Source organism: Pundamilia nyererei, unplaced genomic scaffold (assembly GCF_000239375.1).
Source record: "Pundamilia nyererei isolate P.nyererei 1_Seehausen unplaced genomic scaffold, PunNye1.0 scaffold00011, whole genome shotgun sequence".
Classification (NCBI taxonomy): domain Eukaryota; kingdom Metazoa; phylum Chordata; class Actinopteri; order Cichliformes; family Cichlidae; genus Pundamilia; species Pundamilia nyererei.
The window spans coordinates 5,085,109-5,106,345 of NW_005187412.1; the positions used below are offsets into that span (position 1 = coordinate 5,085,109).

The 21,237-nt window shown below is 42.9% G+C and overlaps 2 protein-coding genes across 6 annotated transcripts in view; both read right to left on the minus strand.

The window, feature by feature from the left end:
- Positions 1–4,291, minus strand: part of fam189a1 (family with sequence similarity 189 member A1) — a 112,457-nt gene extending 108,166 nt beyond the window's left edge. For both annotated transcript variants that reach the window (XM_005724287.1, XM_013908480.1), the window contains exon 1: positions 3,234–4,291. In XM_005724287.1, coding sequence (XP_005724344.1) covers positions 3,234–3,482 — 249 coding nt within the window. In that variant the 5' untranslated portion in view covers positions 3,483–4,291. The remainder of the gene's footprint in view (positions 1–3,233) is intronic.
- Positions 4,292–6,321: 2,030 nt separating this feature from the next.
- The window catches only part of tjp1a (tight junction protein 1a), a 100,704-nt gene continuing 85,788 nt past the window's right edge, over positions 6,322–21,237 (minus strand). For 3 of the 4 annotated variants that reach the window (XM_005724288.2, XM_005724290.1, XM_005724291.1), the window contains 14 exons: positions 20,604–20,686; positions 20,063–20,273; positions 19,356–19,456; positions 18,923–19,273; positions 17,696–17,944; positions 15,681–16,499; positions 15,472–15,554; positions 15,165–15,344; positions 14,951–15,057; positions 14,572–14,831; positions 14,101–14,249; positions 13,795–14,015; positions 12,074–12,217; positions 6,322–8,053 (listed from right to left, as the gene is read on the minus strand). In XM_005724288.2, the coding sequence (XP_005724345.1) occupies positions 7,959–8,053; positions 12,074–12,217; positions 13,795–14,015; positions 14,101–14,249; positions 14,572–14,831; positions 14,951–15,057; positions 15,165–15,344; positions 15,472–15,554; positions 15,681–16,499; positions 17,696–17,944; positions 18,923–19,273; positions 19,356–19,456; positions 20,063–20,273; positions 20,604–20,686 (3,053 nt within the window). In that variant the 3' untranslated portion in view covers positions 6,322–7,958. The remainder of the gene's footprint in view (positions 8,054–12,073; positions 12,218–13,794; positions 14,016–14,100; positions 14,250–14,571; positions 14,832–14,950; positions 15,058–15,164; positions 15,345–15,471; positions 15,555–15,680; positions 16,500–17,695; positions 17,945–18,922; positions 19,274–19,355; positions 19,457–20,062; positions 20,274–20,603; positions 20,687–21,237) is intronic. The other variant, XM_005724289.2, reaches the window with a different exon arrangement.

The window sequence follows — 21,237 nt, forward strand, 5'->3', positions numbered from 1 at the left end:
TGTGTGTGTGTGTGTGTAAACTCTGAACATCAAAGCTGCAAAAAGAATATTTTTTCCAGAGTGCGGAAAATAAGGAGGGTCTGAGGGAGGTATGCAAAACATTGAGGTGGGATAAGCGTGTTAATGTTTCTGTGTGTGCGTCTTCATCTTTAGACATCTTTGTGAGGACAGAAAATTGGCATGCTATTATACTTGTGGGGACCAACAGTCACTTATGGGAACAAAATGCCTGTCTCCATGAGTTTGAAGGCACTTTTGAGACTCAAAATGTGGTTTTAGTGTCAGAGTTACAATTAGGTTATGGTTAGATTTAGGCTAAGTGTTAGGCATTCATTTTTGATGGTTAGGGTAAGCAGGCAGGGAAAGCATTATGTCAATGAGATGTCATCACTAAGATATGAAAACAAGTGTGTGTGTGTGTGTGTGTGTGTGTGTGTGTGTGTGTGTGTGTGTGTGTGTGTGTGTGTGGGAAGAGGAGGAGCGGCCTCAGCAGAGCAGTGATTGGCCTGTGTAGGAAGTAAAGATTGTGCCTTTTCTTCTCGATGCAACCGTGATGAGATCGCACAACACAAGTCATCACACAGAGATCTGTAATGATGTCCCACAGTTACTGTACGCAGACACTCCCAGAGTACAAACACACGCACACACACACACACAAATAAGTACATAGGCTGACTATTTGTTGCCACCTTCATCATTAGCTCAGTGGCTTCAAGGTTCAATACTAAGTAAATTACCTTGCCGTTAAGAAGCACAGCATTATCATTTTACCCCCGGCGTCCGGGACGTGTGTCAGCAGCAGGCGAGGCTCGTGTAGTCGCTTTGACCGGGATACATATTTGTCTTCACACCATGAGGACTGCTAGCTGCTCAAAAACAACATTCACTCACATCGAGTGATGGAGACAGACACGTTCTGTATCAAAAATCAGATTCGCTCTACAAAGTCTTTAAAACTATACATGGTGGGCTTTTGTGTACAAACACACTCATCTTATTATTGAGTCAATTGACAGAACAGAGCTGCAAAAAGCTTCTTGTTCTACCCGATCAAGACGCTGCAGATTCATCATCTCCTTGCAAAATGCAAATGTAGTTTCTTTAAATTGAACTCGCTCATTTTTCTTGCTGATATTATAATTTGACATTTCAAGTCCTATTATGCACAAAGTGATGCTTTGCTGCACCTGTTTTCACTCTGGAAGTGGCGAAGGCTCCATCAGAAGCCAAGAAACCACGTTGACTCACAAGGTAGAGGAATATAGGATATTGCACAGAAATGACTGGTGTAAAATGTAATTTAACCAAACATCTGATATAAAAGCTATCATAAAAACAAATGAGAGAAAGCTTTAGTTTATCAAAAGTACTTCTAGCAAAAAGCCACACACAGGCTGCTCTGCACATGTACACAACAGAGAGTCTCATTTATGACAAACCAGCAAGAGAGAACAAAGAAACGATGAAAACTTATAGCCAGCTGAGGACTAATAGTTCATAGTGTGTGGCATTGTGGCTTAACGTGTTACACGCTTCTGGGAGATCATACCCACTTGACCCAAGATACCGAGCACAGGAACAGGTGTTAAAGGCATCAGGTGACAAATTACACATCACTGAAAGATCAAAATGATTTTGAAGCTGAAATAGCTGCAACATGTTCCTTTAAGACCAATTTGATGCGAGGCATCAGTGTGCTGAAAAACTGCTTTCTTTTTTGCAACATTTATCATGACCAAAAAGAAGAAAAGAAAAAAGCCTTGTGGAAATGTTTTAGTCATTCGGAGCATTTTATGGCTCTCGATATTTCAAAGAGTGACTTTCAGTGTCTCGTTGCCTGTGGGCAAATCACTGCCATCATTTGTCTCCAGATAGGCAGCTCAACTCAACCGCATTATCTCGGGTTTTGGCGCCACAGTGTCCGATGGTCTCTTTCTGCTGGTGAGCTATTTGTTTCCAGCACCTTTCTCAACCAAAGCATTTTCTCCAAACGTTACACACCATCCTTCCTCTGAAATGACCTGACAGAGGATTGATTTCAAGCCACAAGGTAGCTAACTGGGACATTTTACAAGGATATCTTAGGATTAGAGAGGCAAAATCTTTCTTCTGTGTGATTCGTTTATTTCATTTCCCCCTGAGATTATGTTACAGCATTCACTGATGTTAATTGCAAACCTACTTTCGTGTAAAAGACAAACAGTGAAGCACTCTTGAGAACATGCTCGAGTTTGGAGCCATCGGTTACTAGGCAGGTTTTGTGGTTTTCCTGAAGACGGAAATACTTGTTTCTCATCTGCTTTTGCTTAGACTCATTTTCATGATTTATCTCATTATATTAAATTTTAAGGACTGGTTTTTTTTCTGCAAACTTGAGGCTGGAAAACTTATGCACAGCTGAATCAAACCACAAAAGATGCAGGTTTCAGATTTTCAACATGCACCACAACAGGCTGGTAGACCTGTAACACGTTCTGCAGAAAAGTTGCCCAAGGCACTGATCAAGAAAGTGCGCTGACCTTTGAACTCTGATCCCTGCGGTTGCTTACTATTACCCATACACTCCCACACACAGGCTCTGACGCATGCTATTTCTCAAACACACACACACACAGGCAGATGGCCCTCATGCTGCACACCTCCCCTCACCCTTGTACTGTGTCCCACCGCCTCTATAATTAATGGAGCAAGCCCTGCTCGAGGTCTCTGGTAGGATAAAAAAAAAAAACAAGGAAGTGTGTGTTCATAAATATTTACAGAAAACAGCATGAAAATTTCACACAGAAAGAAAAGAAAAAGATTATCCCAAAGTATCTTACTGTATCTTACTGTGCTGAAGGCTTTAAAATATCCTCATCTTTCTATGTGTGTGTGTGTGTGTGTGTGTGTGTGTGTGTGTGGTATCACTGGTTACCACAGAGGCTCTGTATCCTCAAAGCTAATTGCATAAGATTGGCTCTGTCCTCCAAAAATTCATTTAGAAGCTAATTTCTTTCTGTCATGGCCAAGTGATTTAGCTCTCTCCTTGAGACAAACCAGCTAGAGCCCTCTAAAATCCTTATGTTACAAAAAAATCAACTTAGTGTTCCCCAAATAGCCAATTTCCTCCACATGCTTTGGAAAATAAAATAAAGCCGATGATGTTCGTCTCCAATTAGACTGCAACACCTGAAGATAATTCAGATCCAGACTGATTCCTAATGCGTGTATTGTGCGAGTGTTTTACTCACTGAGAAGCCTGCCCAGAACGGACAGGAGTGCCGGACTCTGGGTGATGTGGTGAGAGCCAGAGCCGCGAAGCTCACAGCCAGGATGAGACTCCCGAGGACCATTTGAGAGACTCCCAGAGCCAGCATGATCCTCGTCCGGGTACGGTACTCCCTCAGCCGGGACAGACTGCGGGACAGCGACGCCGGGCTCAGAGACCCCGGGCCGCCTAAGCCACTGCTGCCGCCGCGGGGCAGCGCGTTCACCGGCATTGTGACGAAACGATGCGACCGAACCGGGTTACACAAATGCAGGTGTAGCAAATAAAGGTAACAACATCCGATCAGAAACAGAAGCCTCGCGTATTTGGCCCGCAGTGATCTGGCAAACGGCGTGAGTCGAAGTCAGAGTCCGATGTGGAAGATTTTCTCCATCACTTAAGATGCTCGGAGTCCCTCCAATTAGAGATGCTCTGCGGCTGATGGGAGGAGAAAGGTGAGCAAAGAGCGGGCTGGACGAGCCACCGGATGTTTACCAAAATACGCACAGATGTTCTGGACGTCTTCAAGTCGAAACACGGACAATAAACCTCCGGAGTTCCTCGCTGACTGCTCCAACAAGAGCCCATTCCTGAAAAGTCAAGACGCAAAGAGAGGGAAAAAGCCCCAAACGCTTCATCGTGCTGTCAGCCAGCCTTGCACCATTGTCAGGCTGTCATGCTCGCCTCCGCAGGCTCTCCAACAACTCAAAAGCGAGGGCTGAAGCCTGGATAAAGACGCGCGTGGACAAAAAAAAAAACACACACACACACACAATGAACCCACACTCCTCCTAAACGCACTAAAACGCCTAAACGTTTGAGCCCACGTTGATGGGTTTCTTTTTTTCTGGGTCTTTAAGTGTTTGAACACCCCCCTCTCAGGTCTGAGCGAGCGGCTTTTCTCTTCTTCGGTGTGAGAGGCACCAGCCGTGCTTTTCACAGACGACAGCAAATCTAACAGCCAGGACAGGAGATGCACACTGCGTATTGGAGATGTGCCACTCTGCGCGTGTACATGGCGGCGGGCTACACGGAGTGTGTTTTACTCCTGATGGTGAAGGAGGGGAGAAGGACTCCTGCGCTATCAGGAAACAATAAAGACTAAAAATATTAGTAATAATAAAGAAAATCTGCCCGTAATTTGTTACCCCTCCTGATGTGTAATTGGTTCATTAAAATAAATGAAAGAAACTGACATTTTAAGTCCACGTGTGTCTGGATTTCATGGCTTAAAGTGAGTGCGGATTAACCTTAGCTCCAGCAGCTCCATCGGGGCATCTAACATTGACTTTGTCCTGTCCTTCATCACGCAAGTAAAGCTTCACTACAGGGGAGCTCCGAGGAGTTAGACCTTCCAATTATCATCAGTAAAATATGTCACAGGTCTGAGTTTGCCATGCAAAACAAAGTCCGATACGAATACATATTAATTGTGATCACTAACATATCCAAACAAGATTTCTCAACTTGTGCTGGGACCTCACGGTTCATAGGGATTGATAGCAACCTGCATCCTGCAAGGCGATCAGCTCTGCAGATGTTGTATTAAACCGGTTTTTCAGGTGCTGCGTGGTTTTCTTCACGCATTTTATGAAAGATATTTCAAAGAAACCAAGCAAAAACCATTAAAGTCGCGTCAATACATGGAAAAATAATAATAATAAACGTTACTTCCACAGCTGAAAGATTAGCTCCGTCCTGCGGAAAAGACCCATTCACAGCTCACCAGCGCCACCAAGCGGTGAGCAGCGGTGATTTTTGTTTTTTATTTAAATCACAATATACTCTAATCTGTTTTTTTCCTTTTTAGTGTCATAGATGCTGCTTACTGCTTTCTGATTACTAAGTGCTACATTTATTTTTTATTAACCCTGAAACCTTTAAATAGTGTAAATATATTTTATAATCCATTCATGACTGTAAGTCCATGATAAAACGATGAAATCATATTTTATGTATCAGCTGCTGAAATAAAATATAGCCAAGCATTCATGTGGATAGTTCAAACAAAGCTACAGTTTATTAAACTGGTTATTTGAAAGATGTCCTCAACCAAGTCTTAACTCTGTCAGGCAGCTTTCTTTTAATTTCTTTAAGTAGTCTTCAGGAATAGTTCGTCAGGCTTCATGAAGGACACTCAAAGCTCTTCTTTGGATGTTGGCTGTGTTTTGTTCTGTTTCCTGTTAAAATGATCTCACACTGCTTCAATAATGCTGAGGTCCCGCTCTGGGGAGGCCAATCCATGACTGACAGTGTCGTGGTGTCGTTTTTGTGTCTTTTACTGCACTGGCAGAGTGTTTGGTATCGTTGTCATCAATCAGACACTTTTCCGATGGAATTGCATGGTGGGCCAAAATCTGACCTCTGACAAATCCAATGTAGACATTGAGTGTTGCACTTCTCTCCTGAACTCCTCTGTATATGTTGACCATAATTCTAACCACAAATTTCCAATTTGGATTCAATTTTCCATAAAACTTGTTGCAGTGGGTCTTATGGACCTTGTGTTTTTATATCCAGGTATGCTTTTACTGCATTAGCAGTGTGTTCGAGGTCATTGTTATGACCAATTATCTGAAAAGAATATAGAAATGGGCGGTTTCTTAAAACCTTTTGCACTATACTGCATATTATATATAAATACAATACCCATCCATCTATCTTCTTCCGCTTATCTGTGGGCAGCAGACCTAAGCAGAGAAGCCCAGCTCTCCCAAGCAACCTTCTCCAGCTTGTCTGGGGGAGGACCAAGGCATTCCCAGGCCAGTCTAGAGATATAATCTCTGCAGCATGTCCTGGGTCTGCCCCGGGGCCTCCTCCCGGTGGGACATGCCCAGAACCCCTCACCCAGGAGGTGTCCTTATCAGATGCCCGAACCACCTCAACTGGCTCCTTTCGATGTGGAGGAGCAGCGGCTCTACTCTGAGCCCCTCCTGGATGGCTGAACTCCTTCCCCCATCTCTAAGGGAGAGGCCAGGCACCTTTCAGACGGAGCCCATTTCCACTCAGAAAGCAGCGGCGGAAATACAAAACCCTGTAGGTTAAAAAAATAACTAAAACCTTATCCACTCTTTAATTTAAAAATGATTTTATTTATTAATACAGTGGTATACTTAAAATTGTGTTGCAGAGGAGAAAAAAAAAAGTCAGCCACAAGTGAAGAGCTAATATCCAATAAAGCCGTGTTATATCTAAAAGTAAAACAGTACTGGTGTGCCATACGTAATATATTGTCTATTAGTACAAAAATACATTTAAGGGCACACAATATAGCATCCAGTATCAGAAATCAGTGAGAGGGACACTTTGAGAGCACACCCTTCCAAATGAAGATGTTTTAAATGCATCTGAGCCACAAAGACTTTCCTTAACCCTACGTGGACAAAGTAATAAAAATAGAAATAAAATTTAAAAAAAGACGACCTTTTTGAGACCATAAAATAGCGGTGGCAACATATCGGTAGAAAAGGTGTGATGTATTATTGTTAGGTTACAATTCAAAGACTTGAAGGTATGCCCATAATACAAAGATAACCACTTTCACTTCCTTCTGCTTTTTTAAAACATGTTTTCTCTAAGTTTTATACAAAAAAGAAAGACATACAAAAAGTTCATTTACAACAAAAGAGAAACAAGGCAATATGCTAGCTTTATTTACAGCCACTTCTTCTCAGATGGTTTTTTGTTTTTAAGCAATGCATAGCAGATAAAAGAAGAGCATACCTTTGTTATCTTTTATCAACCGTTTCTGCGTGTGCTAAACCCAAGTTTATTTATACAGAGGGTTCACAAAAAATGGCAAAACAAATGACATTATACCATAATTTATCATAACTTAGTTTGTTTTTTTTTCTTAATGAAAAGTGAATAATCTGCAGATAAGGCATCACTGCTTATTTGTGTGAGTGCAAAGAGTGCACAGAGAAAGGAAAGATATTAAGTAGATGTGAGGAAGGAACCGAGGAGGCTACTGGACCTGAGTAAGGAACATGCATAGATCTCCCTCAGGCTGGAAGGAGAGAGGTGGTGCTCAGTAAGAGAAGAAGTTACAAAAGGTAAGAAAAGGAAGAACAGAGTGAGAAGTGTAGGAAGAACGTCTCTAAAAATGTGCTGCTGCTTCTTGGGTTCATGTCTTGCCACCTCCTTAAACCAACTGTATCAAACCTTCAGTAAGATTCCTTCAATGTGGAAGGGGAAAAAAAACAAACAAATAATTCAGTCCCCTGCACTGAAAAACAACAAGATGTCGACTGGCAATCGAATTTGAGTCCAATTTGAAGTAAATATATATATATACTGTAGGCATATATAGCATAAATACACTGACACAGATTTTTCAAGCATGTATGCTGCCTCAAAAGCCATACATCCATCTATAATTTTGTAAAAAAAAAAAAAGAAAAATTACATTAAACATTGCTTTATATATAAGTGTCAATCGTCAGTGACGTGGGGCATGCATCATTTTACATCAAAACTTTGAAATTGAGTTTAAAGAACAGCTCGTAGCGATCATTGGTGTCTCTCCTTCGTCCAGCACTGTCTGGGTCTTCTTCATGCTCTATTATCCCGTGTGTTTGTTTGCTTGGAGTGCGTCTGTCAGTGTGTGTGTGTAGTGGTATACGTGTGTGTTTGCGTGCGTGCCCATCGTCTTCATTTCATCCGCCATTCTTCCACATTCGGTAACATCACACCTGCTGCCTCTTCTTTAAAAGTGGTCAATGAGCACAGAGACACAGTTGGCTCCCACCAGGTAGTTGGGGTCTCCGGTGAGAGACTTGTTCTGCCAGCTTTTTGGATCACCTGAGGACAGACAGATGGGGGGTTGATATTAGCTGCTTTTTTTCTTTTTTTTTTAATGTAAAAATTCACACCCAAACCTCTCTTTAACAGTCATGAACTCGGGCTTTCATTTTAAAAGAGCCCTGCCTGCACGAGTTAATGATATTCATGGTTTGTGAGCCACGTTATGTGAATGTTTAAAGCCCGTATCCGAGGCGGAGGAGCGCGAGAGACTAGTAAAACCTCTTTGGTGTTTTTATTGAATGTCCCCAGCCTCTTGTTGACTGCAAATTAAACCTTGGTCACTGTGAGGTCTGAGTGCAATTGCAATTATAAACATGCGTATCTGTGCCAAGAGGAATCAAAGGAGGCAGAGCGAGCTCAGCAGAGGTCCATCAATACAGGACTGACCACAGTGCATGTCACAGTGTGTGTGCAGCCTCTTCACTGATACAGCCATACTTTAAAAGCTTCTTCTTAAAAGAGAAACGCTCCACTTTAGATCTGTGTCAGACAATCTGTGTCTGACATGAAAATACTAACTGGTGGACATCTCTCTCCATCCCCTGGTGCATACGTGGACTTGCTGCTGGCTGAACTAAACTTAGCCCAAAAAAGTAGGAACATTTGTTTGGTTGATAATTTCTTTGTTGTAACGATGCTTCTTGGCGTTAAACTCTTACACCATTGGAAAGCTGTTTTATTTCCCCTTAAATGTTGACTCGTTTATAAGGAAAATGCTTTTGTTGGTTGAGCAGCAGAGTTGAGTGGTGCAGTGTTGTCGTTTACTGTATTCTGAAGAAACAAGACATGTTGTCAATTAACAAACAGGGACCTCGGCAGCATGTGGAAGAACCTTAAATAGCCATGACAGCTTGGCTCCTCCTCCTCATGCTGGTCACCAAGTTGTGGTTGTGTTGGTCACAGAATAAGCTGTTTGGCATTGGCAGAGAAGATCTGGCAACGCAGACACTCAACTCTGCTGCTCAACCCACATTTTTCTTTCAAATGTGGCACTAATCAAGAGAAAATAAACAGGCTTTCCAACGGTATAAAATTCAATGCCAAGAAGCATCGTTACAACAAAGAAACAATCGATCAAACGCAAATTTCCGTACTTTTTGTGCCACGTTTAGCTGTCATGTCACACAGTAGAAATGAGATGTCAGGTGAGCACTGTGAAGCTTTCCAGGATGATGTGAAAACAGTTTTCTAGTGTCAAACTGCACATTAATCTCCATAGGGATGTTCTTACATCCAAAAGAAGCAGAAATGAGTAAAAACACATATTTTGTATAGAAGAAGGGGAGGGCTTAATCTAAAGACTCGGCGCCAGGGAAGAGATTAAAGCGAAGATAACCACGTCTTCTGCTCAGGTAAATTAAAAGCACCACTTATAACTCAGATGAAAGCCTTAATTGAAAGTTTGTTTACTGTGGGCAGGCTGTGGCTCTGAAGGTATAGCACGATGCAACTAATTCCCAGTGGTCAGACCAGCACTTACATGGCCGCTCACTGTCACAGACGTGCGAGCTATAGCTCAAGCGGCTGTGTGTAAAGTGCTCTGATTAACAGCACCGACTGAGGCGCAGGTGTAGAGCTTATATGTGCAGAGTCGACACCTGTTTGCCTTTTTTCTGAGAGCTGTTAACGCGCCTCACCAACATTTATCTTTCCTTTTTAGTCCAAACAGAACACAAAAACGTTCCTTTCGATGAACTCATTGGCCGCTTGTCGGCTCTGCACTCGAGCTGACTGCTTATGTGCTCGACATAAGCACAAAACAAGCTTTCAATTCTGTCCTTCAGTCATCGCCATGTTCTTTCACACGCGCTTCACAGAGCGCCTGTAGCTTAGACACTAATAAAGTCTGTCTGCAAGTAATTCTTGATGTTCATGATAATTGCAATACATTAAATTTTATCCTACGGAAGGCAGAGAGCCAAAATGCCGACCTTTAAAACTTCAAATAAAAAACTGCATTTGAGTTATGAGTTCCGGGCTTTCGCCTCCTTCCTTTGATGCCAGTATGTGACCTTACAACAATAGCCGCCAACTTTCTTCCAATGTGGAAGTCACAAATCTCATATCCATTTGTCAGAAACTATTTTGTGGCGGCGTATGTATGATAAAGCAGTTAAAAAAAAAATCTGCTTTAAATTGCATAGAATAGAAAATATCAACTGAAAGTGACACCTGAGAGCAGAAATCTGACATTTTACTTACAGATGACAAAAGAACCCCTGTCAAAACAGTCGATTAAGTTTCTGTTAATCACTCATTTCACCCTCACTGTATCCTTAATAAACATATATTAACAAATACATTACAGGTGTATCCTAAAATGTGTGAAAGGAGCAAGAACTACAAACAAAACAGTCGCTTATCAAAGTACAGCACCGTAGCTTCATCTCACTCTCTGGTCACTGATGGGATCAACCCTTCAAATATACTACGATGCCAAACTTCTGCTTTTTATTAGAAACAACAAACAAATTCTTCTACAGAGCAAAACTGCATCACACTGGCTGTAACGTAAGTATTTAAACAGAGCAGAGATAAAGGGCGCAACAAGAAGCAGAGACTTGCAAACGGGTGAAAAAAATGAAAAAGAAAAAAAGAGAGAAGCACAAAGCAAAGTGCGAAGAAAACCACAGAAGGGTACAGGAGGAGGCCGGAGAGTGGCCTTGCTTTACAATAAGAGGATTACGACGCAGCCCGATAATCCGCCCACAATTCAGCAGGACAACAGAGTGAGCTGACATCTCATTCAGCCTTCCATGTCTCATCCTTAAAATGAGGCTAATTAACAGCTAATCCTGACCACTGCCAAAATGACCACTGTTTTTGAAGATGGGATATGGGAAGGACAGTTTGAAGAAAAGGCTAATTTAGCTGCTTCCCTCATATGTGTTCAGCTCTCATTTTTCTTTGTATACAGATGTTTAACCCGGGTTCGAACTCTGGGCCTTTCTTGGTTTGCTCAGTTACGTTATAGATTAAATGAAAACCAGTTTGAAGAGGTTTGTTTTGTCTACAGTACAGTACAAATATAGAATTTAGTATTCAGAAATAATCTCCTTTGTGGTTTTACTTGTACTTTGACACTGTAGTGTATATCCTGCTTTATACAACTCAAATATGAAAAGATAAGGACCTGCAGCGACACATTTGAACTAAACCAAGTCCTGCGTCACACTGCAGGCCCTCTAATTCTGCAGTCTGCGTATGTTTAACTTGTAATTGTAGCTAAATTTATTGGAGCTATGTAGCAGAGTGACACTAGCTATAAACTGATAAGAGTGCCGAACTCTTCCAGTAAGTCTGGAAGAGTTCTTAGCATGAAAATTCAATTTCTCACCACCTGAAAGCTGCCTTCAAATAGGAACACTTTGAAAAATGAGAGCTAAATTTAGAAAGCTACAGCCTGACATCATAGCAACATGTCTGTGTTTTTTTAATTTCTATGCAGGATAATGACATAAGTTATCGTTTATGACAGCGTCCCAGTTTCCAGAAGATCTGTGAAAGCTGTTTGTTCTTCAGGTCGGGATTGGGCGGCTATGTGAAAAATATGAATCTGAGCACAGAAGCATGCATTACAGAGTAATTACACCTGATGAAGTTCAATTATAGTGCAGCCAAGAATCCAGTGCATGCATGTTAAATGGAAAAGAAAAAATGAGAGGAGCTTGTTAAGATGATTGAGAGGAAGCAAGAGGGAAATGCTGAAGTTTCAGCATGTGAAATGAATAAACCAGTGGTACAGTGTAAGAGACTGTGGGTTAGTCAGTAAAAATACAGGAAATGAATCGACTTGAAGCCAGAATTATGAAATAAGGTGGATTTTCCCCCCTACATTGATTCTCAAACATCGTGTCATACATCATCTGGTTGATTCTCTTTGAGAGTTGGATGTTTGATAAAGAGAAGAATCAAAACTAGGGGTAAAAGCTGATTAAAAACAGTGACCCCAAAACCCTCAGTTTGTCACACAGCCAGCCCAAACGACCCCAGAAGAACAGAGAGAGCACAGCATACCCGACGAGGAGTCGGAGGATTTTAGAGCAAAAGACCAACCATCAGGGGTCATTGACGCACAGTGAGGTAAGCGTAGCTCCACAGGCTTCAGGAACTTTAGGCCGTGAGGTCCACACATCACCAGAGGGCTGAGCAGAGTCTCTCCTGCAAATACAAACACACAGCGGGGTTAAACATTCTGTCACAAACCCACACAGGTATAAAATGTCCTTTTAGCCTAAAGCTTTTGTTGGCTTTTTGCTTCTAGGCATATGAGATTATTTGGATTGGGTTTCATGACAATCTATATAATAAAACAATTTATTGAATCATCATTTTGTTTTGAGATGAAACTGAACTAATAAATGCTCATTTACGGATTTCATCCACCCAACAGCCATTCAATCAATGCAACACCCAAGCAATAGCATCAAATAAGGGATCAGAATCTTTTAATGATCCTGGCCAATCAGCTGAATGCTGCGTTTGTGGCGATTCAAACAGGAAAGCTGCAGAGTGCCATCTGGTGGACAAACTGTGCACAATCAGCACTCATAACATGGTTGAAGGGGGTTTCTCCCGTCTCTTCTTTACTTTAACTAAATGCCAATACTGACAGATCGACAAAATAGTCACCAATAATATCGACCTGCCAATAAATTGGTGAGACTCTAACAACGTGGATGATAATGGCTGCAACAAAGGGATAAAAATCTTTGTGACAGCAAGAGAACCAGCTGTAGACATTTTCAGCAGTCTTCCTTTTTCACACGTAGCATCGGCAGAAAATTGTGGCTTTTATGTTATACTAGTTCTAATAACATATTTTACTCCAACTTCTTCATTTGCTACTGAAACAGCACCAGCATCACTGCCTTTTAAAACAAAACTGATTACAATATTTGGCTCTGATTATTCTCTACCAGCTCCTGAGGGAATTATCTGTCTGCTTAGCTGCTGAATTCTTCTCCATGTTCACCACTAAGTCACCGTCTGCCAGCAGTTTGAGGCTGAGCAGGTAGCGTGCAATGGGTTTTTAGAGATGGTTCACTAAAAACAGCTGCCTGCTGAGTGAAGTCTCACTGTAAAGCTAAAAGCAGCTGCAGTTTCAGATTCTCTGAATGTGCATCACTAAAACGTGAACCATTCTACGCTGTCACATATTTCCACATAATCACTGGTCACACTGATCTAAGAATATAAAGTCTGCCTCTACCATCCAGTCAACCTGCAGAGCTTACATCCATTTCTGTCCAGAATCATATAAATAATGGAGTGAAGACCTTGAGGCAATTTCATAAAACTAAGGTATCTATTGATTTGTGTGGTTACAGTGGATTACTGTGTTACAAGGACTGATCTAAAGCTTCATTACATGGTGGAATGGGATCTTCTTAAACTCAAAAAGCAGTGACATACTCCACAGGAATGAAAGCTTCACCTCTTCATTTTTTTCGTCAATGGGGAGGGCAATAAAGAAACTACCCTACCATTCAATTCAATAAAAAAATAAAAAAAACTGGACTGGACTCATAACAGCCTCATCAAGGAGAGACAGAACAGACTGTTCTTTCAGAGGATACTCAGAATCATTCCTTTTGTTAGGGCGTTGATCAGCAAGATGGATATATGGCGGTACATGTGGACAGCACTTATGGACAGCAGAAGAACAAAAAGCCTCCAAAACAAAAACAAAAATACATTTTGTTTTCTTTCTTCCTCCATTTTTTTTAACATCTTACCTTTCTCCTTGTCGAGTGGCGGCAGAATGCTGTTGTCTCGACAGACCTTGAAGTAAATCTCTTGCTCCACGCCGTCGGGGATGGCACCCTGCGGGATAATGATGCTGACACCTGTCTCGATGGAGCTCAGAACGCCACCGTTAGAGTTGAAGATACCACGAGCTGTTGCCACCACAGTGTGACCTTCGTCTTCATCTTCATCATCCTCTAGGGCACTGGGGCTGGGAGACAAACGGCTTTAGTGTCACACTGTTATATTTAATAATAAACCTTTACCTTTAAATTTACTCAGACATAGCTTCCTACCTCACAGGGATGGCCTTGGGCATGGCGTTTACGTTGTTCTGCTGGTATTTGGATCGGGGGTCCGTTGTGCGTGTGAAAGTGTCCAGGCCACTGTCTTGGTCTGTGTTATGGGGCTGTGGGGGTACCTGAGGCTTTACCGGGCTCGAGCTCTGTTACAGATGCAAGAGGTTTAAATGGGACACTTTATTCATTTAAACATTTTAGAAATTTTAGCACATGCCACCAACATTTCAGAAAAACCTGTTGGTCATTAAATTTGAAAAAACACTGGAAACTTTTCTTTACGTTTTAAAAAACTGTATTACCCTGTTCATGATTTTAATGTGACACGAAGGCTGACAGCCGAGGTTACATTAAGAGCGCCATTTGACTTTGATTCAAACACACATTGATTTTAAAGCTTGCAACCTCCCCTGCACCATCATATACCGGTATTTGACTCTGTGAGACCTCGGGCCAAAATCGGTTTACCTTGGGAGCACTCTCAGGCTTGTCATTGGACAGGAGGTTGTGGTTGAATTTAGGACTGTCGAACTTGCGCGAAAAAGGCTTGGCAGAGGTGGTGTAGGGCTTGGGCGCAAAGCGGTTGTAGGTGGATGTGGGCAAACCCCCAGTGCTAGTGACCGTCTTTGGAGGCTGTTCACTGGTGCCATTGACTGGAGACTTCTCAGGGAAACTCTTGTGAGGAAGAAAGTTGGTCTGGACCGTGTCCTCTCGAGCAGGAGGCTTGGCTGTAGAAGAGCAACGCACATCAGCCAAAAAAAAAGCTCTACAGTACAGAACACAAGTGTATTTCCCCTTTGATCGCGATCTTATATGAGATAAAAATCCTGACTACTGTCAATTTTACCATCAGGTGAGGGCTTGGGCAGTATGGCCGGTGGCACAGCTGGTGTCACTTGGGGAACTGGTTCATATTTTTTCTCCAGTGGACTTGGTTTCTCCACCGAGTCCATCCTACATCACAAAATGAAAAGCATAAGTTAGATAGAAATATAAAAAACATTAAGGAAAAGAAAAGAAAAAGACAAAAATATGGAAATAATAGGGAAAGTGAGAATCACCTGGGGAAGCTGTGGCTGGACTGTGCTTGTGGTTGGGGTTTATTGGAGCCAACCTGCAGTCTGTCAAAGTAAGACAACTGTTTCCTGTAGTAGTCCTCATCCTCATCAGGGTCATAATGGTTGGAGCGCACGATGTCATCGGATCCCTTGGACTGAGGCTTCTGAGGCTCTGGCCCTCTGCTGGTGTAACAACACAGTCCAGAAGGTAAAACACATGGCAGAAGTTAGAGCAAAGCAGATGAAAAGGAGTTTACAATACAGAGCCAAAATGAAACTGAGACATTTTGAACAGCAACTATAGGCTTACCTAAAGGTCTTCTCTTGATCCAGGTTGCTCAGAGAATTTGCTTTAGGGATTACTCCACCAGCTTTCAAGGGCAAATCTGCAGCCTGAAGCAGGAAAAGCAATGAAATTTATCAGAGGGATAAAACAAATGTTTTCTTCTTCTAAGCTGCTAATTTCCTAAAAGTTGAAAGTAACTTGAAGAATTGGAAATTCATATCATGCCAGTTTACCTTATTCCCAAATGAATCCCCGGCATCTCTGGCTCGGTCCACGGACACAGAGCGTTTGTTCTCAAACATTTTGACCCTCGTCAGTACTGACTGAGGCCGCATGGCTGGATCTTCCTCCTGCTGCTCATCTCTTGCAGGTGCAGCTTTTGGAACATCAGCAGGTGAAGGTGAGGGAGTCTCGACTTTATGAAGGGTGGGGCTAGATTCGGAGTTCACTGGAGCAGGATCGTACTGCTGAGGTTTGTAGCCTTTCTGCTGCGATGCTGGTCCCTGGTTATAGGCCGGCCGCTGGGCAGCGGGTTCTGGTGAGCGGGCAGCTGAGGGGTATGTGCTCAGGTGAGAATTTGGGTCATAGTGCAATTCAGACGGCTGAGGAGGAGGCGGAAGATCATCGTAACGGACAGGTGCTGAAACTGTCGGTTTGCCGTAGCGAGGTCGTCCGTCAAATCCCTGCTGAGGTGGCGGCTCGTCGTAGCGCAGTGGAGGGGTGTAATGAGAGTCGGGGCCCTCGCCGTAAGGAGGACGGGGATCGTAGGCCTGGGTGTTGGCAGTAGAGAACGGCTGGTTGTAGGGGTTCCACGGTTGCTGGTCATAGTGAGGCACGCTGTTGTCATAGGTCTCATAGTTACGGTACTTTGGTTCCTGGTAGCCAGCGCCGACACCACTGCTGCTGATGTCATACCGACTGGGTGGGTGGTCGTAATCTCTGTACGGCTGCTCGTCAGGGTGATAACCCTGCTGAGGGTTGTACGTCACAGGCTTCATGCCGTGACCACCTCTGCCTATGTTGTCTGTGCTGTACGGATCCTTCTGAAACATCTACCGAAGAAATACACAACAAAAAAAAGGAGGTTAACAACGTCACAGGTTCCAACATATACTGCAAAGATGTGAATTATGTGAAATGGAAAACTGGACACACGCAGACTAAAGAAAAAACAAATCTGCAAAATGAATTGCAGAAGACGAAACGAGAAGGGAAAGACCTGAAATAGAGAAACTGAGAGGGAGGAGTTACTAGTCAGATAATATATTAGATTTAACAGAAATTGCAGCACAGCCAAATACTCCAGCTTAAAAGATAATTTAAAAAAACAAAACGCAATGTACCACAGAAACATAAACAGAGTTTAAATAAAGAAAGAATAAAGTTTTTGAAATGCGCAACAAAACAATGGGGTTCATTTTTCTCACCTTCACTAAAAAAATGAAAATAAAATTACAAAATTAAGCGCGTATAACGCTTAATTAAAACTCCTTTCACTAATTAGAAAAATTATTTCTGGTTGCTTCAGGCATGACGTGCCGATCTGTAGTAAACAAACGGGAACGAAAAAAATGTCACCCACTGTCTTGGTGCAGTCGCAAAACAACAAACAGTATTTAAGGACCGAAGCACAAACTCCTTTTACAGAAGCACATTTAAAAACCCTGACATTTAAGAAGTAACCATTAATTCTCCATCAACAGCTAAACACTGTTTCTGTTAAAGGTTATCATGGCCAAATGTTTTGTCCTCATAGATACATGCGGGACAGGAGGAAAATAAAGTTTCAGGAAAATGAATGGCTACTTTTACAAAGAAACAATCCATTCAGTCTGCACTGATAAACACAGCCCAAAGAGATCTGCTGCTATTGGTTAACAGAGGCAAACGCAATGTAGCCATGCAAAGAATATAAGCAACAGTCAGAGCTGCAGGATATCCACTGCTCTTCTACACGTAGGCCTATCAGCGCAGCCATCACCCTTCAAGCCCACTGTTGTTTACCAGCATCTGCACACACACATTTGCACCCCCACACCACACACACACACACACACATCTGTCTCTTCTGGGCAGCACTGTGGTCAGCAGACATGCAGGGCAGAAGAAAAGAGAGGGAAGCGTGGCAGCAAGAGGAAGATAGGAGGACAGGCAGCAGTAGCAGCAGCACAGAAGTTCAGCCAGGTCAGACCGAGCTGAGCCGAGCCGGGCCGGGTCACGGAGCATCCAGTGACGATCAGATGGATACCTTTGGTTCTGAACTGCCCAGTCCAGACTGTAGAGGTTCTGGCGAGATGCTCTGAGGTGCTACCTCAGGTGTGGGCCTTCTAAGTGAGCCAGCCTCTGGGATGGGGCTTGACTGGCTGTAGGGAGGTGCAGGAGACTCAGAGCTCAGAGCCCCTACAGTTTTTACAGTAACGTCGACAGCAGGGGGCATTGTCTCAGCCTTGGGCTCAGGCTGCTGGGAGATGCTAGGGACAGCAGCGGCCTCTGCTTTCTGTGAAGTGGTTCAAAAATGTTTAATAACATGCGCTGACACACTGTGGTGAAGTACAAGTGTTTCTACCTTCTCAGCCCCCCCTCTACAGTGGTCTGCTCTTTGTTTACCCCTACAGTTTACATTGATACAAACAGCCTATCACTCGCCGCCGTATTTAACAGTAGCTACAGATCAACCAATAGCAAGTGAGAGTTAGGAATTAGCAGCAGGACAAGTTTTCAAGGTTAGGTGATACTAACTCGAGTTTAATTCTATGGTTACAATACAGTAAGTCGTTTTCTCCCTTTTCATGTTCATTAACACATCATGAGACGACAAATGCTTAGACTGTAATATCACAACTACCAATAGAGTAGTGATAAATACATTTCACAGGTACACTGGATTAACACTGGCATTTCCAACATGCACATAATACTTTCTGGTGTCATATTGTCACAGTCCCAATCATAGGTAGAACAAAGGCAGGAAGTGCACATAGGTGAATACTGATACAGACACTTAGACAGACAGAAGTGGGGTTTTTTTGGCTCTTTTTTTCCCTCACTCAGTGACATTAGTAATAGTCACACTAATAAGACAGCTTGTGGTAATACAGAGTGCAAGAGTAATAGTAAAGGTATGAAGTCTTCTCCTCTTCAAAATAAAAAAAAAAAAACAAACAAAAAAAAACAACACACGCCCACAAATATCAGTCAAACACACACATAGAGGCAAATAGGTAAATAAATACTATAATAAATAAAGATATATATTTCTTTATAGTTGCATATATATTATATATATATATATATGTATTATGATAAATACCTGACCACAAAAGTTTTCACTTTCCCGTTGATATTGTTTTAGAACAGTTAATAGATTAACTGCAAATACAAAAAAGTGACTTCAATAGCGCCTCCAGAAAACCCTTCTAACGCACACCGCGTCCTCCAGACAACAGGGGAGACGTACAGGTCTCAGAAACGCTACCTGCTGCGGCGCTGGTGCCTTGAAACCAGCCGGGTCGATGCGGTTCAGGGGGTCCGGCTGCACTGTGTGCGGGTAGCTGACATAGCCAGGGGGCTCTTGGATGACAGGCGGGTCCTCACGGACAGGCTCGGAGGACCGCGTGATGGCGGGCTCCGTGGGTGGACCCACGTCATCGTTCAGCGTTTCATCCAGCTCCTGGTCGGTGTAGGCTCCTCCCTCTGTGTCTGTGTCCTCATAATCGGAGGTGTGGCGGCTGTCGGTGCTGTACATGGAATACTCACTGCCTGGCGCCGACAGGTAGGAAAGGCGGTCGTCATGGATGTCCAGGTCATCGTCGCCAATTCCATCAGCCTGTGAAATAAAGAATACAATGAGAAGGGGACTGAGATAAGAGAAATCTCATCAATATCGTGTACGTGTGCGCATGTCTTACCTTGCCCTCTGAAACCCACACCAGCTGGTTCTGCTGCTGCTGGATTATTTCTTTCAGTGCTCCAAACCAACCATCGTTCATGTTGTTCAAGTTAATGGTTGCTGAAGGCAGAAAGAGGGAGGGGCAAAAATGAAACTCTATCCACTCACACAATTATTTTAAAAAACAAAAAAAAACCCATTTGTATCACTTATTCCTAGAAATTAAGTTTTGCACGCTGGAGCAATATGACTCTGGACTAGAAACTAAACGACAGTCATTTTCTCCACTGGTGACCCAGTATGTATGCTGTTACAGATCAATAACCAGATAAACATCCTGATTTTAAGAAGAGGCACAGTTGCACGATAATGTTAAGAAAGATGATTTATGAGAAGAATGTGTGCTTAAGCCTGAATGGAAGCTGATGGCAACGCTCTCTCGGCCCGCTCGGTTTATCTTCAACAGATGCTCCTCAAACATGGTTAGAGCACATCCTTTGACAGGGAGACTGCACGCTGAGAAAGAGGCCTGGGGGCACACTTGTGAGGACTTTAACAGAACAGGGTCAGGCACAACAAGTGCGCTGTTGCGACAGCAGCCGGCACTGCAGCTCTCACTTGTCAACTGTGTGAAATTCGTCTTTGCTCCCTGTGAAATCTCCCACTTAAACCCTCCACCCCTCCCGCCCCGTGGATGAACCCTTTTATTCCTTCCACTGGACTCACTGGTGAAGAGGTGGTGGTTGTTCTTTCTTAACTTGAGGGCTCGATCATAAAGCTTTCTTGCGCTCTTCCTAGACTCGGGGCAGAGCCGTGTCCTCATGTTCTTGATGCCCTGCTTGGTGTCCGGGTTGAGAAACACCACAATTGGATACCACTGAGCGTAGTTCAGTCGGTCCACTGCATTCGGGGTTATATCCAGCACCGCATGCTTGTCCTTCAGGTACAGACAAAAAATAAAAACAAAAAACACGCTTTATAAATGTGATTATTTGCCATTTAAGGACTGAGTCTCCATAAAGTAGAATTTTGTGAACCATCTTTTCCACTATTCACAAACAGGCAATCTTGAGTTTAGCACATTACTTTGGGTAATGTATAATTTCCTTGAGTGAACACCAGATGGCAGCAGTGAGCTGAGCATGTTATTGGCTTTCCTTTCAATGTTTTTAAAAATCACCAAAACAAATGGGCAACAAAGACATTTTCTATCCACAATCCTCCATAATTTCAAATCAGTACAAGTGTATATTTCATTTCAACTCACTCGATCAATGATCTGCTTAATTGTGTGCAGGCGGATGATGCCAGAGCTCTTCTGGTCTGTTCCTGCATCCCTGGGTTCACTCTCTTTGGAAGACAAACGGACAGAGTCACTGCATCACATCAACAAAAGAGAACGACACCAAGAAACACAGGCTGTGCCCCAATTAGACATCTTTGTAGCGTGCAGTTGTCGACTCCCATAAATAGAGCAGTTAAATAGGGAATGACGATCTTCGTACAGGAGAGGACAAGTGTACGTTTATACAAACAGCTACGTAATAAAACACAAAATGAGGACAGCAGCCAACTCATGCAACGGTCATTACGGATTTTTGGGGAGGTTCGGGGAATGAAATCCAGCGTTAAAATGTGTGTGTGCAAGTGCATGTAGCAGTTTAAAACATGGTGCAGGAAATGTGTTACGTGAGGAACACTGACATTAAATAAGCACATACAATAGCAGGAGGGTCATTTGGGATTAATGAGACTGAGGTGCCATTGTAAGCCTAGAGGATTTAAGCAAGGATGTGAAGAGAGGTTTATAATTTAAACAAAGACAAGCAATTGCTTCCTGCCTAGAAATGCATAGAAAGGCTCAGAAGAGGGCAGTCAGCTCACCACAGGAGGCTTAATAG